A 23745-nucleotide genomic window follows, 5' to 3' on the forward strand; every position below is an offset into this window, starting at 1 on the left:
GGGGCATAGGCATGAGACAGATGCCAGGGAGCCTAGAGTGAGGTAGCAGTGCACATGCCCACACGCAGGAACATAGGCACAGACAGGGTTTGGCAGGAGCTATGTGGATTGTGGTGGAACCAAAGTCAGCATTTAAGTGCCTATTCTGAGGCTTAGGCATCTAAGTACCTTATGGATCCCATCATTAGCCTCTTTGTGCCTCAATTCCTCATCTATAAAATGGAGATAGTAATACTTTCCTACTTCACAGGAGCATTGGGAGGATAAATACATTAAAAATCATAAAAAGAAAAGGAGTACTTGTGGCACCTTAGAGACTAACCAATTTATTTGAGCATGAGCTTTCGTGAGCTACAGCTCACTTCATCAGATGTTTACCGTGGAAACTGCAGCAGACTTTATATACACACAGCCCTGGTCTACACTAGGACTTTAGATCGAATTTAGCAGCGTTAAATCGATTTAAACCTGCACCCGTCCACACAATGAAGCCCTTTATTTCGACTTAAAGGGCTCTTAAAATCGATTTCCTTACTCCACCCCTGACAAGTGGATTAGCGCTTAAATCGACGTTGCCGGCTCGAATTTGGGGTACTGTGGACACAATTCGATGGTATTGGCCTCCGGGAGCTATCCCAGAGTGCTCCATTCTGACCGCTCTGGACAGCGCTCTCAACTCAGATGCACTGGCCAGGTAGACAGGAAAAGAACCGCGAACTTTTGAATCTCATTTCCTGTTTGGCCAGCGTGGCAAGCTGCAGGTGACCATGCAGAGCTCATCAGCAGAGGTGACCATGATGGAGTCCCAGAATCGCAAAAGAGCTCCAGCATGGACTGAACGGGAGGTACGGGATCTGATCGCTGTTTGGGGAGAGGAATCCGTGCTATCAGAACTCCGTTCCAGTTTTCGAAATGCCAAAACCTTTCTGAAAATCTCCCAGGGCATGAAGGACAGAGGCCATAACAGGGACCCGAAGCAGTGCCGCGTGAAACTGAAGGAGCTGAGGCAAGCCTACCAGAAAACCAGAGAGGCGAACGGCCGCTCTGGGTCAGAGCCCCAAACATGCCGCTTCTATGATGAGCTGCATGCCATTTTAGGGGGTTCAGCCACCACTACCCCAGCCGTGTTGTTTGACTCCTTCAATGGAGATGGAGGCAATACAGAAGTAGGTTTTGGGGACGAAGAAGATGATGAGGAGGAGGTTGTAGATAGCTCACAGCAAGCAAGCGGAGAAACCGGTTTTCCCGACAGCCAGGAACTGTTTCTCACCCTAGACCTGGAGCCAGTACCCCCCGAACCCACCCAAGGCTGCCTCCTGGACTCAGCAGGCGGAGAAGGGACCTCTGGTGAGTGTACCTTTTAAAATGCTATACATGGTTTAAAAGCAAGCATGTGAAAGGATTACTTTGCCCTGGCATTTGCGGTTCTGCCTTTGCAAAAGGTTTCTGGGGAGGGCAGCCTTATTTCGTCCTTCATGGTAGGACACTTTACCACTCCAGGCCAGCAACACGTACTGGGGAATCACTGTAGAACAAAGCATTGCAGTGTATGTTTGCTGGCATTCAACCAAAATCCGTTCACGCGGTGGGAGGAGGCAAAATGCGACCTTGTAACGAAAGCACATGTGCTATGTATGTAATGTTAACTTTCAAGGTTTACCCTGAAAGAGTGTAGCCACTGTTTTATAAAATGTGTCTTTTTAAATACCGCTGTCCCTTTTTTTTTCTCCACCAGCTGCATGTGTTTCAATGATCACAGGATCTTCTCCTTCCCAGAGGCTAGTGAAGCTTAGAAAGAAAAAAAAACGCACTCGCGATGAAATGTTCTCCGAGCTCATGCTGTCCTCCCACACTGACAGAGCACAGACGAATGCGTGGAGGCAAATAATGTCAGAGTGCAGGAAAGCACAAAATGACCGGGAGGAGAGGTGGAGGGCTGAAGAGAGTAAGTGGCGGGCTGAAGAGAGTAAGTGGCGGGCTGAAGACAGGGCTGAAGCTCAAAGGTGGCGGCAGCGTGATGAGAGGAGGCAGGATTCAATGCTGAGGCTGCTGCAGGACCAAACCAGTATGCTCCAGTGTATGGTTGAGCTGCAGCAAAGGCAGCTGGAGCACAGACTGCCACTGCAGCCCCTCTGTAACCAACCGCCCTCCTCCCCAAGTTCCATAGCCTCCTCACCCAGACGCCCAAGAACACGGTGGGGAGGCCTCCGGCCAACCAGCCACTCCCCCACAGAGGATTGCCCAAAAAAAAGAAGGCTGTCATTCAATAAATTTTAAAGTTGTAAACTTTTAAAGTGCTGTGCTTAAAGTGCTGTGTGGCATTTTCCTTCCCTCCTCCACCACCCCTCCTGGGATACCTTGGTAGTCATCCCCCTATTTGTGTGATGAATGAATAACGAATGCATGACTGTGAAGCAGCAATGACTTTATTGGCTCTGCAAGCAATGATTAAAGGGAGGAGGGGAGGGTGGTTAGCTTACAGGGAAGTAGAGTGAACCAAGGGGCGGGGGGGTTCATCAAGGAGAAACAAACAGAACTTTTACACCGTAGCCTGGCCAGTCATGAAACTGTTTTTCAAAGCTTCTCTGATGCGTACCGCGCCCTCCTGTGCTCTTCTAACCGCCCTGGTGTCTGGCTGCGCGTAACCAGCAGCCAGGCGATTTGCCTCAACCTCCCACCCCGCCATAAACGTCTCCCCCTTACTCTCACAGATATTGTGGAGCACACAGCAAGCAGTAATAACAGTGGGAATATTGGTTTCGCTGAGGTCTAAGCGAGTCAATAAACTGCGCCAGCGCGCCTTTAAACGTCCAAATGCACATTCTACCACCATTCTGCACTTGCTCAGCCTGTAGTTGAACAGCTCCTGACCACTGTCCAGGCTGCCTGTGTACGGCTTCATGAGCCATGGCATTAAGGGGTAGGCTGGGTCCCCAAGGATACATATAGGCATTTCAACATCCCCAACAGTTATTTTCTGGTCTGGGAATAAAGTCCCTTCCTGCAGCTTTTGAAACAGACCAGAGTTCCTGAAGATGCGAGCATCATGCACCTTTCCCGGCCATCCCACGTTGATGTTGGTGAAACGTCCCTTGTGATCCACCAGAGCTTGCAGCACTATTGAAAAGTACCCCTTGCGGTTTATGTACTCGGCGGCTTGGTGCTCCGGTGCCAAGATAGGGATATGGGTTCCGTCTATGGCCCCACCACAGTTAGGGAATCCCATTGCAGCAAAGCCATCCACTATGACCTGCACATTTCCCAGGGTCACTACCCTTGATATCAGCAGATCTTTGATTGCGTGGGCTACTTGCATCACAGCAGCCCCCACAGTAGATTTGCCCACTCCAAATTGATTCCCAACTGACCGGTAGCTGTCTGGCGTTGCAAGCTTCCACAGGGCTATCGCCACTCGCTTCTCAACTGTGAGGGCTGCTCTCATCTTGGTATTCATGCGCTTCAGGACAGGGGAAAGCAAGTCACAAAGTTCCATGAAAGTGCCCTTACGCATGCGAAAGTTTCGTAGCCACTGGGAATCGTCCCAGACCTGCAACACTATGCGGTCCCACCAGTCTGTGCTTGTTTCCCGAGCCCAGAATCGGCGTTCCACAGCATGAACCTGCCCCATTAGCACCATGATGCATGCATTGTCAGGGCCCATGCTTTCAGAGAAATCTGTGTCCATGTCCTGATCACTCACGGGACCGCGCTGACGTCGCCTCCTCGCCCGGTATCGCGTTGCCATGTTCTGGTGCTGCATATACTGCTGAATAATGCGTGTGGTGGTTAATGTGCTCCTAATTGCCAAAGTGAGCTGAGCGGGCTCCATGCTTGCCGTGGTATGGCGTCCGCACAGAAAAAAGGCGCGGAACGATTGTCTGCCGTTGCTCTGACGGAGGGAGGGGCGACTGACGACACGGCTTACAGGGTTGGCTTCAGGGAGCTAAAATCAACAAAGGGGGTGCCTGTACATCAAGGAGTATTTCAGGCAGGACTGCACGGAGGGTTCCAATAAGAAATGGTGCACCTAAGTTATCGTTGTTATTGGAACAAGGAGGTTAGCCTGGCCTCTGATTGATACATGGCTAGATTTACCTCGCTGCACCTTCTCTGTGAGTGACTGCAGTGTGACCTAGAGGAATGAGTCCCCTAGACAGGGGAGGAGGCAAATGAGTACAAAACAAATCTGGTCTATTTCTTGTTTTGACCCACTCCATCTATCTTTTACATCTTTGGCTGGCAGCAGACGGTGCAGAAGGACTGCATGCCATCCACATCTCATGGCTGCTTGGCAGAAGATGGTACAGTACGCCTGCTAGCCATCCCCATCTCTTGCCTGCCTGGCAGAAGATGGTGCAATACGACTGCTAGCAATCCTCATCTCTTGCCTGCCTGGCAGAAGATGGTACAGTACGACTGCTAGCAGTCCGTATCGCCTGCCTGCTCACCATAAGACGGTTCAATAGGACTGACTGCAGGACTAAAGAGAATGACCTGGTCAAGTCACTCCAAATTTAGTCCCTGCGCCCATGTCTGCCCAGGCGCTCCCAGCCGACGCGGCCAGGAGCACCTCGGACACGATGAGGACGACTACCAATCGTATTGCACCGTCTGCTGCCAGAAGGCAAGGGGTTGCTGCTACTGTGCAGCAAAGCCGTACCGCGTCTGCCAGCACCCAGGAGACATAGGGTGACGGTTACCTGAGCGGGCTCCATGCTTGCCATGGTATGGCGTCTGCACAGGTAACTCAGGAAAAAAGGCGCGAAATGATTGTCTGCCCTTGCTTTCACGGGGGGAGGGAGGGAACGGGAGGCTGACGATATGTACCCAGAACCACCCGCGACAATGTTTTAGCCCCATCAGGCATTGGGATCTCAACCCAGAATTCCAATGGGCAGCGGAGACTGCGGGAACTGTGGGATAGCTACCCACAGTGCAACGCTCCGGAAGTCGACGCTTGCCTCGGTACTGTGGAAGCGCTCCGCCGAGTTAATGCACTTAATGCACTTAGAGCATTTACTGTGGGGACACACACACTCGAATTTATAAAACCGATTTCTAAAAAACCGACTTCTATAAATTCGACCTTATTCTGTAGTGTAGACATACCCACAGAAATCATGAAACAATACCTCCTCCCACCCCACTGTCCTGCTGGTAATAGCTTATCTAAAGTGATCAACAGGTGGGCCATTTCCAGCACAAATCCAGGTTTTCTCACCCTCCACCCCCCCCACACAAATTCACTCTCCTGCTGGTGCTAGCCCATCCAAAGTGACAACTCTTTACATAATCAAGTCGGGCTATTTCCTGCATAGATCAAGGTTTTCTCACATCCCCCCCACCCCCATACACACACAAACTCACTCTTCTGCTGGTAATAGCTCATCTAAACTGACCATTCTCCAGGTTTAAATCCAAGTTAAACCAGAACATCGGGGGGAGGGGGGGGTAGGAAAAAACAAGAGGAAACAGGCTACCTTGCATAATGACTTAGCCACTCCCAGTCTCTATTTAAGCCTAAATTAATAGTATCCAATTTGCAAATGAATTGCAAATTGGATACTATTAATTTAGGCTTAAATAGAGACTGGGAGTGGCTAAGTCATTATGCAAGGTAGCCTGTTTCCTCTTGTTTTTTCCTACCCCCCCCCCCCCCCCGATGTTCTGGTTTAACTTGGATTTAAACCTGGAGAATGGTCAGTTTAGATGAGCTATTACCAGCAGAAGAGTGAGTTTGTGTGTGTATGGGGGTGGGGGGGATGTGAGAAAACCTTGATCTATGCAGGAAATAGCCCGACTTGATTATGTAAAGAGTTGTCACTTTGGATGGGCTAGCACCAGCAGGAGAGTGAATTTGTGTGGGGGGGGTGGAGGGTGAGAAAACCTGGATTTGTGCTGGAAATGGCCCACCTGTTGATCACTTTAGATAAGCTATTACCAGCAGGACAGTGGGGTGGGAGGAGGTATTGTTTCATGATTTCTGTGTGTATATAAAGTCTGCTGCAGTTTCCACGGTAAACATCTGATGAAGTGAGCTGTAGCTCACGAAAGCTCATGCTCAAATAAATTGGTTAGTCTCTAAGGTGCCACAAGTACTCCTTTTCTTTTTGCGAATACAGACTAACACGGCTGTTCCTCTGAAACCTGTCATTAAAAATCATGAGGCACTCGGATATTATGGTAACTGGCGTCATATAAATATCTAAAGTGAAAGTTAATAGGAGTTAGGCACCAAACAGTCATTTGTGCCTTTCAAAATTTCCACCTTAAAGCTTCAAACTGAGGAAAATGCTCCAGCTTTCCACATGAGCTTTGGGTCCTCTATCGATATTAGCAGAAATTATTTTTTTTAAAGTTTGTCTTTGAACTTCAGGTCATTATAATGACAATTAACTAACCATTTTGTATACTATATTTGGAACAAAATGCCCATGTTTGGGCCAAATACCATCCGTGGCTGGGCATGTGCACCTCCCTTCAAATCAAAATGAATTGTACTTGTAGAGTTGAGGGAATAAACTGGCCATTAATTTTCTTCATTATAGCTGAATATTATTTTCTTTCCACCCACTGAAATTTTTGTGCACATATATAAATAGAACAAAGTCACCCAGCTTCACTTGATAAGGTTTTACACTTTCCAGGAATTTATGACCAACCACATGTCAGATATATACATGTCATTCATAGCTGGTTAAGGGCAGTGGAGATACTTTGGCTTTATTACTGATGAGGAGTTAACCTTGCAGAGGGCAAGCTGCAAGTCACTTAAGCAAGCAGTGACTAGACCTTTGCTCCAGCAACACTCTTTGGACATTAACAACCTCAATTATTGCTTTGTCTCAAACATCCCTTTCTGAAGAAAGTTATTTAGAGACGGGTTTTGTCATTGCTCCACCTACACTTGGAATTCAAATATTTCCTTAATTGCTATTAGTCTAGTTTCACTCCTGGCTATGGGAGAGAGACTGCCTGGATATTTATGGGTGATAACCTCCTCCCAGTGATGATCAGAGATGAAGTGGCTGTGTTGATTTTTATTGGATCTTTTGATACCACTGAGATATTGACTTGCCCACAGGATCTAGCATAGATATTGAATGGGTTCACTGCTTCCTCCCAGCGAGGTCCAGAAGGAACCACTATCCAGCTGCTTGTCCTCCCCTGAGCATTCTCATGTGGGGGTCTCCCTAGAACTTCGTATCCTGTTCAATGCAAATGAAGAAAAATCAGTAGGGAGGTTGTAAGAATGTTGAGCTGCTATGAACATAGAACTCCAGAACTCTCAGTAAATGTGCAGTTCAGAGTGCTGGTGATTATGTTTAAAGTACTGCATAGCTTCGGTCTCAGTTACCTGAGACTTAACACTCTGATGTGACAATTAAGGATACGTCGACACTAGCACTTTTGTTGGTAAAACTTTTGTCGGTCAGGGGTGTGAAAACACACCCTTGACTAACATAAGTTTCACCAACAAAAGCACCTGTGTGGACAGCGCTACACCAGCAGGAGACGCTCTCCCACAGACAGCTACCACCTCTCGTTGGGGGTGGTTTAATTATGCTGGTTGGAGAGCTCTCGCCCCTCAGCATAGAGCCGCTACACGGGAGACCTTGCAGCAGTGCAGCTGCAGCGGTACAGTGGTACAGTTCCTCAGGTTATAATTCATACTTTTTGCCCTTTCAACAATGTATTCAACTCCAGAGCACATAAAATATATTTATTCAGTTTCACTGTAGTCTACATTTTGATTGTTTTCATTTCTTATTTGACAGTTAGAAGAATGACAGCATTTATTATTTAATCCCCAAAGAAGCATTCTGATACAAAAGCAATAGGTGTGCTATAAATTAGAGTTCAAACTGATAGCACTGGAGATTGAAGCCCTTTGAAGCACAGGACAGCAACAATAAAAGCAGTATCAGTGCAAGCTTCATCCCACCACCCTAGTACCCACCCTGGTTAGGAAGGACCACTTTAATGAGTGAGTTCAGGTGCCCTGGATGTCTAATACTGTACGTGGACTTTCGGTAGAGACTTCAGAGGGTGCCAATTTGTGATATTGATTTCATTGATATGGACAATTGTCCATAAGAAACTGAAGTGAGATCAGCTCATTTATAAAGGCCTTCAGCCAGTATTGCCCTGGCTCAGATTTGAACCAATAACTGAGGAGAGAGGTTCTGAAATGTATTAGCGGTCCCTGAGCTAGCTAACCATCTTTGGCTATAATGTTTGAAAACGCAGATAATTCTGAGAAAAATTCTTCCCGCATCACACTAGTTCAGATTGTAAACAAGTTCTGTAAACTATTTGTGGGACAAAGGAAGAAATAGTATTTAGTTTGCATCCTTCTTATTTTTAGTGGAGGAACACTAGAATGGAGACAAATCTCTCAGAAAAGTACTGATATATAAGGAAAAAAATAATTCAGTGTGATCTTAAATGGCTTTTCAAATCCCAGACACAAGCCTTTATCTTTAATCAGAAATATATTGCCCTAGGATTGGGTCTCTAGAGCACATTCTGGAAACTGCAATCTATGCTCCCACTAAGCTAAGCAAGTTTTGCTGTTCAGGAATAGGATCAGACCTTATGTAAAAAACATAAAGATTCCAATATAAGTAATAAAAAACCAAACCAAAACAAAACAAACAAACAAAAACTTTGTAGGCTCATGCTAGAAATGAACTGATGTCATTAAAAAATTAAAGCCAAACAACTAATATAAACATGTAGAATTAGGGGAAGGGACACTTTTATTATTTTGACTAAAAACTTGTTATTCTCATTTCCTTATTCACAAAGTCTTTGCTTAATAACAGAAAAGCTGCATTTTGCCTCATGTCATTTAACGTAATAATCAGGAATAGTACTGTACATTTTCTGACATTAAATAGCCAGTCAACAAGATCAAATATTTTCTTCATTAAATCAACCGTACTTATTTAAATGACATTCTTATAATGACTAACATTATTTAAAACAATTTTTAACACTTTGTCTTCTCTGGTATTTATAACTTTTTGGTTACTTGGCTGTTTCCTTAATATTGTGTTTGATCCAACATCCATTGAAGTCAATGGAAAAATTTCCCATTTACTTCAGTAGGCTTTGTATCAGATTTTCTGTACAAATTGTTTGTCTTGTAAATTTTAGGGTAGTTCATGAATATTGTTAGAAAATACACATACTTTACAAACAAAACAAGTACATTGAATCTTCCAATCTTGACTGTATCAGAATATAGGAATTATAATAGAACCCTGCCAGTTGTCTGCCTGGTGCTTGATGTATGGAGGATTGAAAGACAACATCTTGCAGTGACATCCAAGTAAGCAAGTTGTGACCACTGCAGGATCAGCGCTTCAGTGTGGTATTTGGCTTTAATAGGGGAAGCTTCATAAAACCACCGATAACAGACTGAAATGGAACACCAATACTATAAGAGAAAATTCCTTCCTGATCCTAGCTAGAAATCCATTTATGACCTGATCTATGAAGATTTAAAGCTCTTGTAATATTATCCTAACTTTTGCATGACTGTAGATATTCTTGAGTCTAATCTTTTAGTACTCTAAACATACCAGAATAAAATTAGTTTAAATTATTTACTAATTAATATTTAGGAGATTACTGTCCTCTCGGCATTTGTGCTACTTAAGAAATCTCTGAAGGGAATGGAATCAGTCTAAAATAATACTAGGCAAATCTACTGGCCTCTTCATGCACTAGGAACAATACAAATAATGATCAATATACTACTTTGAAAATTGTGAAACAAAGGATTTCTCTCTCCCAGAGGCAATATTTTTCTTTATCCCTTGAACCTCAGAATATTTCATTTGTGAAAATAGGGCAAGGAGACTGATATTCATGATTGCCCCGATTTTTCTATGAGTTAGGCTGTTTTTTATTTTTTTGATCAAAACCAGAAACGTGGAAAGGCATAGCTTTGTCCCAGCAAACAACACAAGAGTCATTTATAGAAAAAATTGCAAGTCAGTTATGGGGTTACAATATTTCAAGAATAATGTATCAACAAGTTTGTAATAACATTATTTAAAAAACAAAACAAAACAAAACAAAACACACACACAAAACCCACCACCACCTCACCTACTCTTCCAGACTACATTGCACTTAGGCATATAGGGTTTGGCCCAACTCCCATTTATGTCTTACACCTGTTCATTGATTTAAGTGCAGATTACATTGGCTCTGTAGCAAGCCACATTTGTGAAAATTCCTGGAGGCATCTTGATCTTTGGTGAGCTGCTTGGTATTACAAAGCCCATAACTTTTTATGGGGGAATCCCCTCCCCCCCCCCAAAAAACACCTTTAAAATCACTGTTTTGTCACCAAAATCATAATTGAGACAAACAACCTAATCAGGAGAGATAAAGCTGAGTGTAATAATTTCCCAGAAACATATTTTATATATTCTCATGTTGATATTATTAATGTGTGTTAAGACAAATTAAAGTCTCAGTCCTGCAATTCTTAACACATGGGTGGACTGCTCTACCCACGTTGATTCTCACTAAAGTCAATACAGCTCTCTCTGAGTGCAGCAGTCTATCCACATGCTATCTGTTGCAGGACCAGGACCAGGGACCAAGTTTATATTAATCCAATTTTGTTCAATTTAAGGGTGAGACATTTATCATTCATACAGTTTCCAGTACTGTGATGTTAACTATTACTGTATTACCATAGCACCTTGTAGCCCTAATCATGGATCAGTATCTCTTTGGTATAAATATGGGGGAAAAAAAGACTCCTCCCCTAAAAGCTTACAATAATAAAAAGCTTACAGGTCAGCATAATAGACAGCGTTATCAGCACACGGTGTATCCATATTTTATAGCTTAATAGTGATAACATATGAAAATTTATACTCTTCATCCAAAGCAGAATTAGAAAATACAATTTCTCTGAAACTTGTCCATTTAGTTTTGTGCTAGAAACACTTCAGAAAGTTTGGAATTCCCTGATTCTTTAGTGCTTGATTTTTCATACCTGGTTCAAACCTTACACAGCATCTCTGCTTATAGCATTGCTCCCCATGTCCCTGCAGCCCAGAGGACAACAGACAAAGGGAAAGTTTCTTTCCCATTTTTAAAAGTTCTAGTCTTCCCATTGGCTCTTTTGGTCAGGTGCCCACTCCTTTTCTTTTACCTGTGGGCTTGTTAATCCTTTACAGGTAAAGCAAGCAGAGAACAGACCAAGAATTATTTTACAGCTAACTGGCTGGCTGGGTGTCCATCAAAGAGAGCTTCCCTCCCCTCCTCCCTTCATTTATCACAGTCCCTTAAGCCAAAGGACTGAAAGTCCCGATTCAAAGCCCAGTCAAGTCAATGTGATTCTTTCTTTTCACCTCAATGGGCTCTGGATCAGGCCCTGTATAAGTAACAAACAAAATAAATTAAGGGTCCGATACTATAGTCAGGGGAGTTGAGGATGCTCAGCAGCTCCCAAAAGGTACTCGGTACCTCACAGGAATGGACACAATGTTCTCCCTGGTTGTGACTTTGGAATATATTCCCCAGTAAATGCAAGGCATCAAGGACACTGATGGAGCTTGTAATGGGGTTGGCCACCTCCTGAGCACCTCCTTCCTGGCTAGATGTCACTCTGCAGCACCCTGCTTCTGTTTTTTCCCTCTTTAGGACCCCTGCCCACAGCTTTCAGGATCTTTTCCAGGTTGCCACCCCCCCTGGCTAGAGCCAGTTTAACAACAAAAATTGTTTTTAACAGTCCTCAGGATGCCAAAGTAAAGTCTATTGCCATGCAGAAGTCCATACTAAGCTCTGGTGTTTTCTCTCATAGCCAGAGCTCTGTTCTCACAGCCCATCCTCCCAGATCTTCTAAGCTAAAGTTCAGCCTTCTTGCTCTGGCTTCTAGGCCACCAAACTTCTAGGCCCAAATCCTATCCAGGTTTCATAAGAATACAAAAATGGTCATACTGGGTCAGATCAATGGCTCATCTATCTTGTCTTCTGTCAGTGACTGGTGCCAATGCTTTGGAGGGAATCAACAGAACAGGGCTATTCAATGACCTATCCCCTGTCATCAAGTTCCAGCTTTTGGCACTGAGGGATTTAGAGACACCCAGATCACGGGGTTGCATCCCTGACCATCTTGGCCAATAGCTATTGACGTACCTATCTTCCATGAACTTAGCTAGTTCTTTTTTTAACCCACTTATACTTTTGGTCTTCACAACATCCCCTGGCAATCAGTTCTACAGGTTGACTGTGTGTTGTGTAAAGTAGTACTTCCTTATGTTTGTTTTAAACCTGCTGTCTAATAATTTCATTGGGTAACCCCTGCATCTTTTATTATGTGAAGGGGTAAATAACACTTCCCTATTCACTTTCTCCTCACCATTCATGATTTCATAGAACTCTGTCATATTCCCCCCACCCCACACTTAGTCATCTCTTTTCCAAGCTGATCAGTCACAGTCTTTAGTTTCTCCTCTACTGTAAGCTGTTTTATACCCCAATAATATTTGTTGCCCTTCTCTGTAGTTTTTCCAATTCTAATATATATATTTTTGAGATGGGGTGACCAGAACTGCATTCAATATTCAAGGTATGACCGAACCATGGATTTATATAGTGGCATTATGATAATTTCTGTCTTATTATCTACTGTTCTCCTAATGGTTCCTAACATTCAGTTCGCTTTTTTGACTGCTGCTCACACTGCACAGATGTTTTCAGAGAACTATCCACAATGTTTCCACCATTTCGTTCTTGAGTGGTAACAGCTAATTTAGATCTTATCATTTTGTAGTTGGGATTGTTTTCTTCAATATGCATTACTTTGCATTTATCATTGAATTTATTTATCATTATAATTTATGATTGAATTTCGTCTGCCATAATGACAGCCAGTCTTGTGAGATCCTTTTATAACTTTTCACAGTCAGCTTTGGAGTTAACTTGAGTAATTTTGCATCCTTTTCAAATTTTGCCACCTCACTGTTTACTGCTTTTTCCAGACCATTTATTAATATGTTTAACTGTATTAGTCCCAGTATAGTTACTTTGGATATCCTACAATTTACATCTCTCCATTGTGAAAACTATTTATTCCCACCATTCCTATTTTTTAATCAGTTCCTGATCCATGAAAGGATCTTCCCTCTTAAGCAAACTAGGCAGGCATGGGATAAGAGACTTTGGTGAGGGATCTTGTCAAAGCCTTTCTGAAACTCCAACTACACTATTTCTACTGGATCACCCTTGTCCAGATGCTTGTTGACACTCTCAAAGAATTCTAATAGATTGCTGAGGCATGATTTCCCTTTAAAAAAGCCATACTGATTCTTCCAACTTATTGTGTTTCTGATAATTCTGTTATTTACTAGCGTTTCAACCAATTTGACTGGTACTGAAGTTAGGCTTACTAGCATGTAATTGCCAGGATCACCCCTGGAGCTATTTAAAAAAAAATGGTGTTACATTAGCTACCCTCTGGTCATCTGATACGGAGGCTGATTTAAATGATAGGTTACATACCACAGTTAGTAGTTCTGCAATTTTATAGCTCAGTTCCTCCAACTCTTGGGTGAATGCCATTTTGTCCTGGTGACATATTACTATTTAATTTATCAATTTGTTCTAAACCTTCTGCTCTCTGGTATCAGGTTTCAGAGTAACAGCTGTGTTAGTCTGTATTCGCAAAAAGAAAAGGAGTACTTGTGGCACTCTAGAGACTAACCAATTTATTTGAGCATAAGCTTTCGTGAGCTACAGCTCACTTCATTGGATGCATACTGTGGACAGTACAGAAGATCTTTTTATACACACAAACCATGAAAAAATGGGTGTTTACCACTACAAAAGGTTTTCTCTCCCCCCACCCCACTCTCCTGCTGGTAATAGCTTATCTGAAGTGATCACTCTCCTTACAATGTGTATGATAATCAAGTTGGGCCATTTCCAGCACAAATTCAGGGTTTAACAAGAACGTCGGGGGGGGGGGGGAGGAAAAAACAAGAAGAAATAGGTTACCTTGCATAATGACTTAGCCACTCGCAGTCATTATGCAAGGTAACCTATTTCCCCTTGTTTTTTCCTACCCACCCCCTCCCCAGACATTCTTGTTAAACCCTGGATTTGTGCTGGACATAGCCCAACTTGATTATCATACACATTGTAAGGAGAGTGATCACTTTAGATAAGCTATTACCAACAGGAGAGTGGGTTTGGGTGGTGGGGGTGGGGAGAAAACCTAGATTTGTGCTGGAAATGGCCCAACTTGATTATCATACACATTGTAAGGAGAGTGATCACTTCAGATAAGCTATTACCAGCAGGAGAGTGGGGTGAGGGGAGAGAAAACCTTTTGTAGTGGTAAACACCCATTTTTTCATGGTTTGTGTGTATAAAAAGATCTTCTGTACTGTCCACAGTATGCATCCGATGAAGTGAGCTGTAGCTCACGAAAGCTTATGCTCAAATAAATTGGTTTGTCTCTAAGGTGCCACAAGTACTCCTTTTCTCTAGTATCAGTGTTTTCCCCTCAGCCTCTCACTCTCTGCACTTTCCTGAGCTTCCTCTTCTTCCTGTAGCTCATTACAGGGAAATTACTTGATCTCCCCCAGGTGTCTCAATAATCAGGCTTAGCTAGCCCCAGGCCTCCAGTCCTTGAAGGGAAAGCCACTCTGTTACAGGCCTCCCTAAATCTCATTCCAATCTCACTGAAATCTTTGGATAGGACTCTAAAAACTCTCCAGTTTAGCATTGCCTAAATGTGCCAAATTTCATACTGGGAGATGGGTGAGAGGGGCATCCAATATTTAAAAATACCCTCTAAGAATTGGAAAGTAACAAATACTGAAAGACTTTTTTACAAGCCAGTATATGATTATTGAAATTCTGTGGCTTTTCTAATTAAATAATCAAAGGTACTGAAGACAAAAAATCTCATGATTCCCTTTTCTGGGCTCATCCTCCAGGTCTGAGATGATTCTTCTGTTTTGATTCCTGGATGGAATGAATGACTCCAGAACATTTCTTATGAATGACCTTAATTATCTGGTTTAGAACATCAGACCTGAACTTTGTATTCATAGTGATTTTACTTATTAGCAAATACAGTTTCTCTGATACACTTACCAACTATCACATTCACTTTAAAGTACTTCTATAAATTTTGCTTTTTGTTGATTTTTTTTGCTGAGTCAGAATCATTTGCCTTTAGGATTTCTGCTGACTTTTTTTCCTCCAAGACATAACTATATGACAAATAACTTCTTTTAAGTTAATGGAGAGCTGCCTGTAAATTAAGAATTAAGTTCCTAATAGATGTGCTTTAGGCATGATCATTGTACCCTTCAAAATTCTACTTCTATTCTCAACTAATATACATAGACATCATAATAATTTTCTTTTACAGTAATTGCAAAGGAAAGCAGAAAATATTTCTGCATCTATCACACAAGATAACTGTATACCTAGCAGCAGATTCCATAAATAGGTCACACCTTGTTAAGGCCTCAATTCTACAAAAATAAGTGTTGGTGCAGACTCCTATATCCATGTTGAGTCCCACGGAAGTCTCTTTGCCCAGCCTATCTCAGCCTTTCCACTGCCATCCCTGCATCCTCCTTTGCCTGCTTTCCCCTCTCCTCTATTCCTAGTCTCCCTTACAATCCCAGTCTCAATCCTCCCCACTAGCCAACCACCAGTCCCAGTCTCCCTCCCACTTCAGGCTCTTTAGCTCAATCTACTTCTGTTGTGATCCTCCCCCCATCAAGGCTGTGCTCTTATTCCCTCAGCATTCGTCAGCCTTCACACTCTCTGGGCTCCATCAGGGAGCACTGAAAGCACAGGAGAGAGATTCTCCCTGCTCTCAGTTCTGGTGCTTGGCACCAGAGAAGCCAGGGGCAGTATGGCAGGGAAAGTCCTGCTCAGCCTCTGCATCCCTGGGCTGGAGCATGCTCAGTGCAGGTGGAATGCTCAGCAAATTTAGCTGCCAAATTCTAAAAGTCTCTGAGGAATGGGGCTCAGCATCTGGGCTGCAGTCCCGGCCCCCATAAGTAGCTTTGCAGGCTGGAGGCAGGAAAGGCATGTCAGGAAAGGGTACAATCCAGACTAATGAATAGCTGTGTCAACCCTGCCCTCTAACCTGGGATGCCTTTTACAATACTTTGCTGCTGTAGCCTCCAGTCTGCAGTGCTCACAAACAGCCTCCAGCGTGTAAGTTACTCCCAGCTATATTTGTATGTGTGCTGCAGCCAGCCAGCCTCACCTTGTCTTTTACTTGCAGAGTGATTCCAACAAACTTCCAGTGTTAGATTTCCCCCCAGAAATAAATGTTCTGTACTGCCCAGCCCTCTCCTTGACAATGCAAGTTTTATATAAAAGTCTGTTATTTCCTTTAATAGAAATAATATGCACATAACTTATCACCTCAAATGGAGTTTCAGAGACACTTCAGTTTAAACAAACTGGATTAGATAAAACAAGTTTATTAACTACAAAGAGATAGATTTTGAGGAAAAGTAATGAGTCATAAAGGTCAGAAATTTTTACAAGAAAACAAAGTTAAAATGCTACTGGTGCCTAACGTATCGATCAGATTCAAGCAAAATGTCTCACCGTATGCTTTCAGCAGTCTTACTGACCAACCCCTCTAGCTCAGGATCTCTTCCCCAAAAATCCTATGAAGGCTTTCTTTGTTACTTCAGGTGTAGAGAATGACATCAGGGGATACGTGTGTGTGTGTGTGCTCGGTTGTTTGCCCCTCTTTTATATAGTTTCTGTCCCCCTTTTTTTGAAAAAGCATTTCCAGTTGGGTACCAGGAGACAAAAAGTCTGTGTGCAAGGATGTTCCCTGCTACTTTTTTTCCTCAGCAGTTTGAGCTTCCTTTGTTTCCTCTTTCTGCTTGAGAACTGTTTACTGCTTAAATGCAAATTAAGCAGAGCACACATTCTTTTGTTTAGGACAGACCTGTTTGTCAACATCTGGTTGGGTAGGGCTGTAATTTAAAACATGTGTTAATAACATCATACAGGGTATAACGTCACATACAATGTTGTCACACATATTTTACTAGGACAATAATGACCAGCAAAATAGGAGTTTCAAATGATACCTCACAAAGTATACTTTGTACAAAGATTATTACAATAGTGTGTAGGGTATAGACACAGGGGGACATTCTGTCACACCCAACTCTTTCTTCCCTGGCTGCTTCCTCACAAGCTTGCCTTCCTCTTATTAGAAACTGCTGGAGAGAGAATAGCAACTTTTTGCTGGTGACTGAGCAGTTCCTAATAAGTGGAATCTATTGTAATAAGGTATTTTTTCTTTGTCTCCTCATCTTGTTGAGGAAAGCATATTCTGTCTGAATTTGTGAACTCTTACTATTCCACTGATTTTGAGGCCATGGGAACTTCCATTATTCTGATATTTTTCAGTATTCAGGCTTGCAAGTTTTAAATCAGTCAAAGTGTTTAACAAGGGCATTCAAATCCTGGGTACTGTGCTAAGTGAGAGAGTGACTGGTATCAAGGGTATTATTTTTTTATAAATGTTCGGCGCTTTCAACCATGAATAATTTACTATATTTCAGTCACAACTTTGTGTCAGTTTTCAGATGTTATCCAAATAATTGGGATCTTAATCAATATCCTTAAAAGCTTCTGAATTGTAAAGAAAAAAATGGATATAAAGTTATTTGATTTGTAACTTGCTTTCATCTATTGTTAGCTTCAGCATAATAAAACACATATGGATGTGTCTGCTTAATTGCTTGAAAGCAGGAAGGACATACTTTGACAGAACCTGGTGGCATATTTTGCAAGTAAAATAAGCTTCCACTGGAATTTAGAAAGTAAATATTTCTGAAATTTACCTATTTTCCTCTTGTATTATTTAAAAATTAGTTGTAATTCTGGAAAAAACACTAATATTAATTAGGTCATAGAGAGACAGTATGGCTTACTGGTTAGATATAAAATTAGAATTCAGAACTCACATAATTATAGCCTTTCTTGTAAAGCACTTTGAACTCTACAGATAAAATGGCAATACTAGATGATGTTGTTATTTATCAGGGAAATAGTGTTTAAAGAGCAGGACATTCTTCCACAGATGACAATTTAAGTTTATTACCATCTTAAGAGTCTAAATGATTTTAGTGAAAAGTTTTATGGAATTTTAAAAGAATTCTTGGCAGTAGTCATAGAGCAGGGCCGCAGTAGACTAGGCACAATGCAAACACAGAACACAGAGATGGCCCTTGCCCCCAAGAGCTTACAATTTAACAAATCTTGACATTGCAAAGTAGGTTGTAAATATTGGACCATATTCTTCCCCTGCATGGGGCTAGAATAGCCAGCTACAGGAGGGTATTCCCTATATAGGCAGATCTTTATGTGGTGCAGGGCTACTACAGTCTCTCCTGTATGCCCTCCCATCTGCAGTCAGTATAAGATGCATGTAGCACACAGAGGACCCTTTGCAAAGAGTACTCTGTTTTTTGCAAACAACTCTCATCTCAGGCCTGAAAAAAATCACTACACCAAACACATTTCTTGCCAGGTATTTATTCATGAGGGGGTGTGACAGGGCTTGGGTGGCCAGGCAGCCTAGTGGTTAGCTCACCAGGCTCTCAGTCTCCTGCTCGGGCTGAGTAGTCAGTCTTTAATGCCAGGGGCATGGTAAGGGGACCTGGGGCCACCCTTTCCATCAGGTCCCAGTACAGGGCCCTGTGTATATCAAACCCTGAACAGGGTAATTGGTATCCCTGCCAGCAGTCTGTTCAGTTTGGGGCATGGCCCCTCCAATCCAATCTGACTCATGGCTTTCTGCCTCTAGAGTTCCCTCCTGGGTCTGGGACAGTGCCTTGCTGCGGTCCCAGGCCCTTTCACGTGGGGCAACCACAAGCTGGTGAGGGCAAGCCGCACAATGTGTTTGGGATTCATTCAGGCCATTACCTCTGGTGCTGGGTGTTTGTTTGCAGTCTGTCCCTGGCTGGGGAGCCAGTGTTTGCTTTCCGGTGGCTGCCCTGGCTGGCAGGCTGCTGGGCCGTCCTTTCATGCAGGGAAACAGAAAGGTCCTGCCTCTTTGCCAGTCAGAACTGAACTGAACGAGGCTCCCTTCTTTTCGCCCCTCTCCAGGCCTGGCACTGGCCACAGGTATAGCAGGGCGGGATTAGCTGAACTCAAAGGTTTTCTTTAACCTCTGCTGTGCTGCTTGGTAGTTTCTCTGCTTCCTCACAAGGGGTAACATATAAGGTATCTACAGAATTCGTGTTACTTATCAAGGCTCAGTCACTGCAAGATGTATGTACAGGTAACATTTAAGGAACAATGGAAATATATATATGGACTTGGAGTAAAAGTTAGTTTCCAGGGGATAATATGTCCCAGTGATGGCCCATCAAGTTATGCCCCTCTCTGATTAGCCTGTGATATAATGCCAGCTCAATTGTGTAGCCTTTCTCCATCCCAAGACTACTCACTGAAAATCATCAAAGACAACTGCAAATAATCATAATCACTGAGAATTAAAAAAGAACATTGCAACAGACAGGGGATCCCCCTGTTATGAATAAGGACAAAAGACTGTTTCAATATAACAGTATCCATTTACTGAGTATCCATTTACTGTGTGTATATAAAGTCTGCTGCAGTTTCCACGGTACACATCTGATGAAGTGAGCTGTTGCTCACGAAAGCTCATGCTCAAATAAATTGGTTAGTCTCTAAGGTGCCACAAGTACTCCTTTTCTTTTTGCGAATACAGACTAACACGGCTGTTCCTCTGAAACCTGTCATTTACTGAGGGAATATCTTGTGGAGTGGAGGTGTTTTAATAAAAGTTTGGATCCTGGTTCTTGTGAAGCCAGCCAGCTTCACCCGCTTACTTCCCTGGTCCTTCTTGCATGAACAGAGAGCGACAATACTCAAAGTCCAAAGGTACAAACAATTCAATGTTTATTGGGATGAACTTCCAGCAAGCATGATTCCAGTTTCCTTCCTTAGTATCCCCCTTCCCAGCTCTGACACTACAGAGCCTTACCTGTGTCCCTGTTCCCATTTCCCCCCTTAGCAAAACATGATTCCGATTTCCCCATCCCCCCCGATTGACTGCAGACTATATAGTAAAACTTGAGTTCTGCTTATCTATACCTTAACCAATCATTTTACTGAAATTTAACTAACCAATCCTAACATATTGTAACATGATTATTTTACCAATTATATCCCACCACCTTAATTAGCTTACACCCAGCAAAATTAACTATACAGCAGAAAGGAACAATCACAGAACCAGACAGAGATTATTCAGACAAACAATAGGGAAATGCGGACTACAGTGATAGAACAACAGTTTGATAGCATTCTGTCTGGCAAGAACTCACCTATCAATAGTTGGGATGTGAAATCCTCATTTCTCTAAGTTTCCTTTTACATCTTCTAGGCTCTTCCCTTCCTCTGGAGGTGATTGGCGTTATCAGGACAGGATTGTATTCCTAACAGCCCAATAGCACCTTCTTTCAGTGTGACTAGTTTGGAATGTGAGGATGTGACCGTTCGCTTCCCAGCTTATGGCTGCTTCTGCTGCTTAGCCAAAGGCCTTAGGTTAAGAACAGGGCCTTAGACTGTCACAGTAAGAGAAGGCCCTTATGCCGGCAGACAGTGATTTTGATTCTTTCTTTTATACCTCTATAACTAGCTAAGTAATAAGAATACACCTAAATTCTTAGAGTATAGGCTTTTACAGACAGGCCTGAATATCTATATCCTAACAGTTGTATTTCATGGATCAGTATCTGCTTAAAAGATAGGAAACAAAGGATAGGAATAAATGGTCAGTTTTCAGAATGGAGAGAGGTAAATAGTGCTGTCCCCCAGGGGTCTGTACTGGGACCAGTACTATACAGCATATTCATAAATTATCTGGAAAAAGGGGTAAACAGTGAGATAGAAAACTTGCAGATGATACAAAACTACTTAAGATAGTTAAGTCCAAAGCAGACTGTGAAGAGTCACAAAGGGATCTCACAATACTGGGTGACTGGTCAACAAAACGGCAGATGAAATTCAGTGATGATAAATGCAAAGTAATGCACATTGGGAAACATAATCCCAACTATTCATATAAAGTGATGGGGTCTAAGCTAGCTGTTACCACTCAAGAAAGAGATCTTGAAGTCACTGTGGATAGTTCTCTGAAAACATCCACTTAATGTGCATCAGCAGTGAAAAAGCTCATAGAATGTTGGGAATCATTAGGAAAGGGATAGATAATAAGACAGAAAATATTATATTGCCTCTATATAAATCCATGGTACTCCCACATCATGAATACTACATGCACATGTGGTCATCCCATCTTAAAAAAAAGATATATTGAAATTGGAAAAGGGCAATAAAAATTATTAGGGGTATGGAACAGCTTCCCTATGAGGAGAGATTAATAAAACTAGAACTTTTCAGCTTAGAAACGAAGCAACTAAAGGGGTATGCAATAGAAGTCTATAAAATCATGACTGGTATGGAGAAAGTAAATAAGGAAGTGTTATTTACTCCTTCTCATAACACAAGAATTAGGTGTCACGCAATGAAATTAACAGGCAGCAGGTTTACAACAATCAAATGGAAGTAGTTCTTCACACAACACATAGTCAACCTGTGGAACTCTTTGCCAGAGGATGTTGTGAAGGCCAAGACTATAACAGGGTTCAAAAAAGAATTAGATAAATTCATAGAGGATAGCTCCATCAATGACTATTAGCCAGGATGGGCAGGGATGGTGTCCTTAGCCTCTGTTTGCGAGAAGCTGGGAATGGGTGATAGGGGATGAATCACTTGATGATTACTGGTTCTGTTCATTCCCTCTGAAGCAGCTGGCATTGGCCACTGTGGGAAGACAGGGCACTGGCTAGATGGACTATTAGTCCGACCCAGTATGGCTGTTTTTATGTTCTTATAAAACCCTTGAACCAGTATAAGTGGCTATATGCTTAATCAAAACATCCGGAGGATTGCTGTGAATGGTGCAAAAGTGAGAAAGGATGGGATTGGGATCTGCTGCATAGGTAGGATCCATGGAGCTACTTGATGGTAAGGATGTCATGCAATTGAATTGCCCACCATTCAAGCAGCCCAATAAGGTGCTTTCCTATTGTTCTCCTACTGGACTGCAGTAGTTACACCTTATTCAGCCTTTTTGAAGCAAAGATTGGGGTCTGGCTTGGGATCCCAGACTGTTACCTTATGGAAGTTGGGTTTGTGAGTAGAGCTGGGAGGTAAATATTTTTCCTGCTCTGTGAATATTTTGGGGAGTTCAAACTTTTTTTCTTGTCCTGAAAAGTCAAAATATCAAAAATTTTCATTAACCAAAAAAAAAACAAACCAAAAAATTTGAGTCAAAATGTTTTGTTTCAACAATTTCAAAACTTTTTGCTTGGATTTTGACCTGTTTTTTAAACTATTCCACCCCTCCATCTAATTAGATTAAATTTAAAAACAAAAATTGGTGTTTCTAAGGGGAAAGATGGAATTTTTCATTTTGAAAATGCCTAAAGTTTGTTTTTTGGAAGTTTCAAAACTTTTTCAACAACTTGTGAGTTGGTAGATTCATGGAAAGTGACCCTTTTCCCACAAATAGTTTTGACCAATTTTCCTATGAAAATTGTCAAAAAAATTCCAACCAGCAGTATTTGTGACATGCTGTCTTCCACCCTTCCTCGTTCCCCTCTCCCAGTTATCATATGTTTTTTTTCAGTTTGATGGAGGATCACCATATTTTTCCCCAGGTTGATGGATCCAAGTCTAAAATGTTGAACATCATTTTCAAGCCATATTTTCAAAGGGGCAGCTAAAATTATGCAGACAACATTTGCATACACAACACCTGTATTTGCATCAGTCCTATAACTGCAACTCAAAGGATTAAGGCATGCATTTACCTGATTTTTCAGACAAAAATTAGTTGATAATCAGCTGTATTTGAAACTTTGAAGACTCTTTAAAAAAAAGTAGTGTCTATTTGAGTATTCTGTAGTCAGTAATATATGTTCAATGTCAATATATCATCAGTAATATATGTTCAATGTCAGAGTGGTAATTCCTTTACCTGAACTGACAGCTGCCTTTGTGAGCATGAGACCATGAGCCTTTGTAGATAAGCAGCTGCTTTATACTGGATAAGACCCTAAGCTTCATAGTATGGTTGATGTTTCAATTTGTAATCCATTTTGCTAAGGAAGGGCTAATATAAACATTAAATATTATTTTGTACAGATCACATTCTGATGCTGGTTGAAAAATATATGAAAAGCCTGTGGAAATATGCCTGACTTAAAGCAACTGAAATTTTCTAAACAGGACAATAAACTATTTTGGCATGAAAAAACTCACCAATACTGAAGATTAATAGAATATGTGATACCGCGGATTAGTACACTTGGCTTTTACTTCTGGAATCTTGATATTTTAAAATCTATCTTAATGCACCACTGAAATGAAGTTGGCAGTCTTAAGGTAGCCCCAGTGTACAGTTGTGAACAATTCATAACTACTATGTTGATCCTTCAAAATTCTTTGTAATTGGAATCCTTTACTCAGAAGAAACCCAGAGGAATTTAGGAATATAGTATGCTAGTAGAATATAGTATACTATCATGAGAAAGAAGCTTGCAACATTCCTGCCCATATTGGGGAAAATTTTCATCTGGGCCCTTAGATTGCGCCCACCGGTTTGCA

General features: G+C 42.2%; 1 protein-coding gene across 1 annotated transcript; it reads left to right on the top strand.

Moving 5' to 3' along the window:
* Positions 1 to 473: 473 nt before the first annotated feature.
* On the top strand, positions 474 to 2277 carry LOC142072124 (uncharacterized). Its single transcript, XM_075128495.1, has 2 exons — positions 474 to 1347; positions 1736 to 2277. The coding sequence occupies exons 1-2, from the start codon at positions 768 to 770 to the stop codon at positions 2275 to 2277; spliced, it is 1122 nt and encodes a 373-aa protein (XP_074984596.1). The 5' UTR covers positions 474 to 767.
* Positions 2278 to 23745: the final 21468 nt, after the last annotated feature.

The sequence above is a fragment of the Caretta caretta genome, chromosome 5 (genome assembly GCF_965140235.1).
Source record: "Caretta caretta isolate rCarCar2 chromosome 5, rCarCar1.hap1, whole genome shotgun sequence".
Classification (NCBI taxonomy): domain Eukaryota; kingdom Metazoa; phylum Chordata; order Testudines; family Cheloniidae; genus Caretta; species Caretta caretta.

What these genes read in the sequence shown, in the direction of transcription:
- LOC142072124 (XM_075128495.1), top strand. Translation starts at nt 768, where the DNA reads ATGCAGAGCTCATCAGCAGAGGTGACCATGATGGAGTCCCAGAATCGC. An exon ending in AGGCGGAGAAGGGACCTCTG is followed by an intron (nt 1,348 to 1,735) that starts GTGAGTGTACCT and finishes TTTCTCCACCAG; the next exon opens with CTGCATGTGTTTCAATGATC.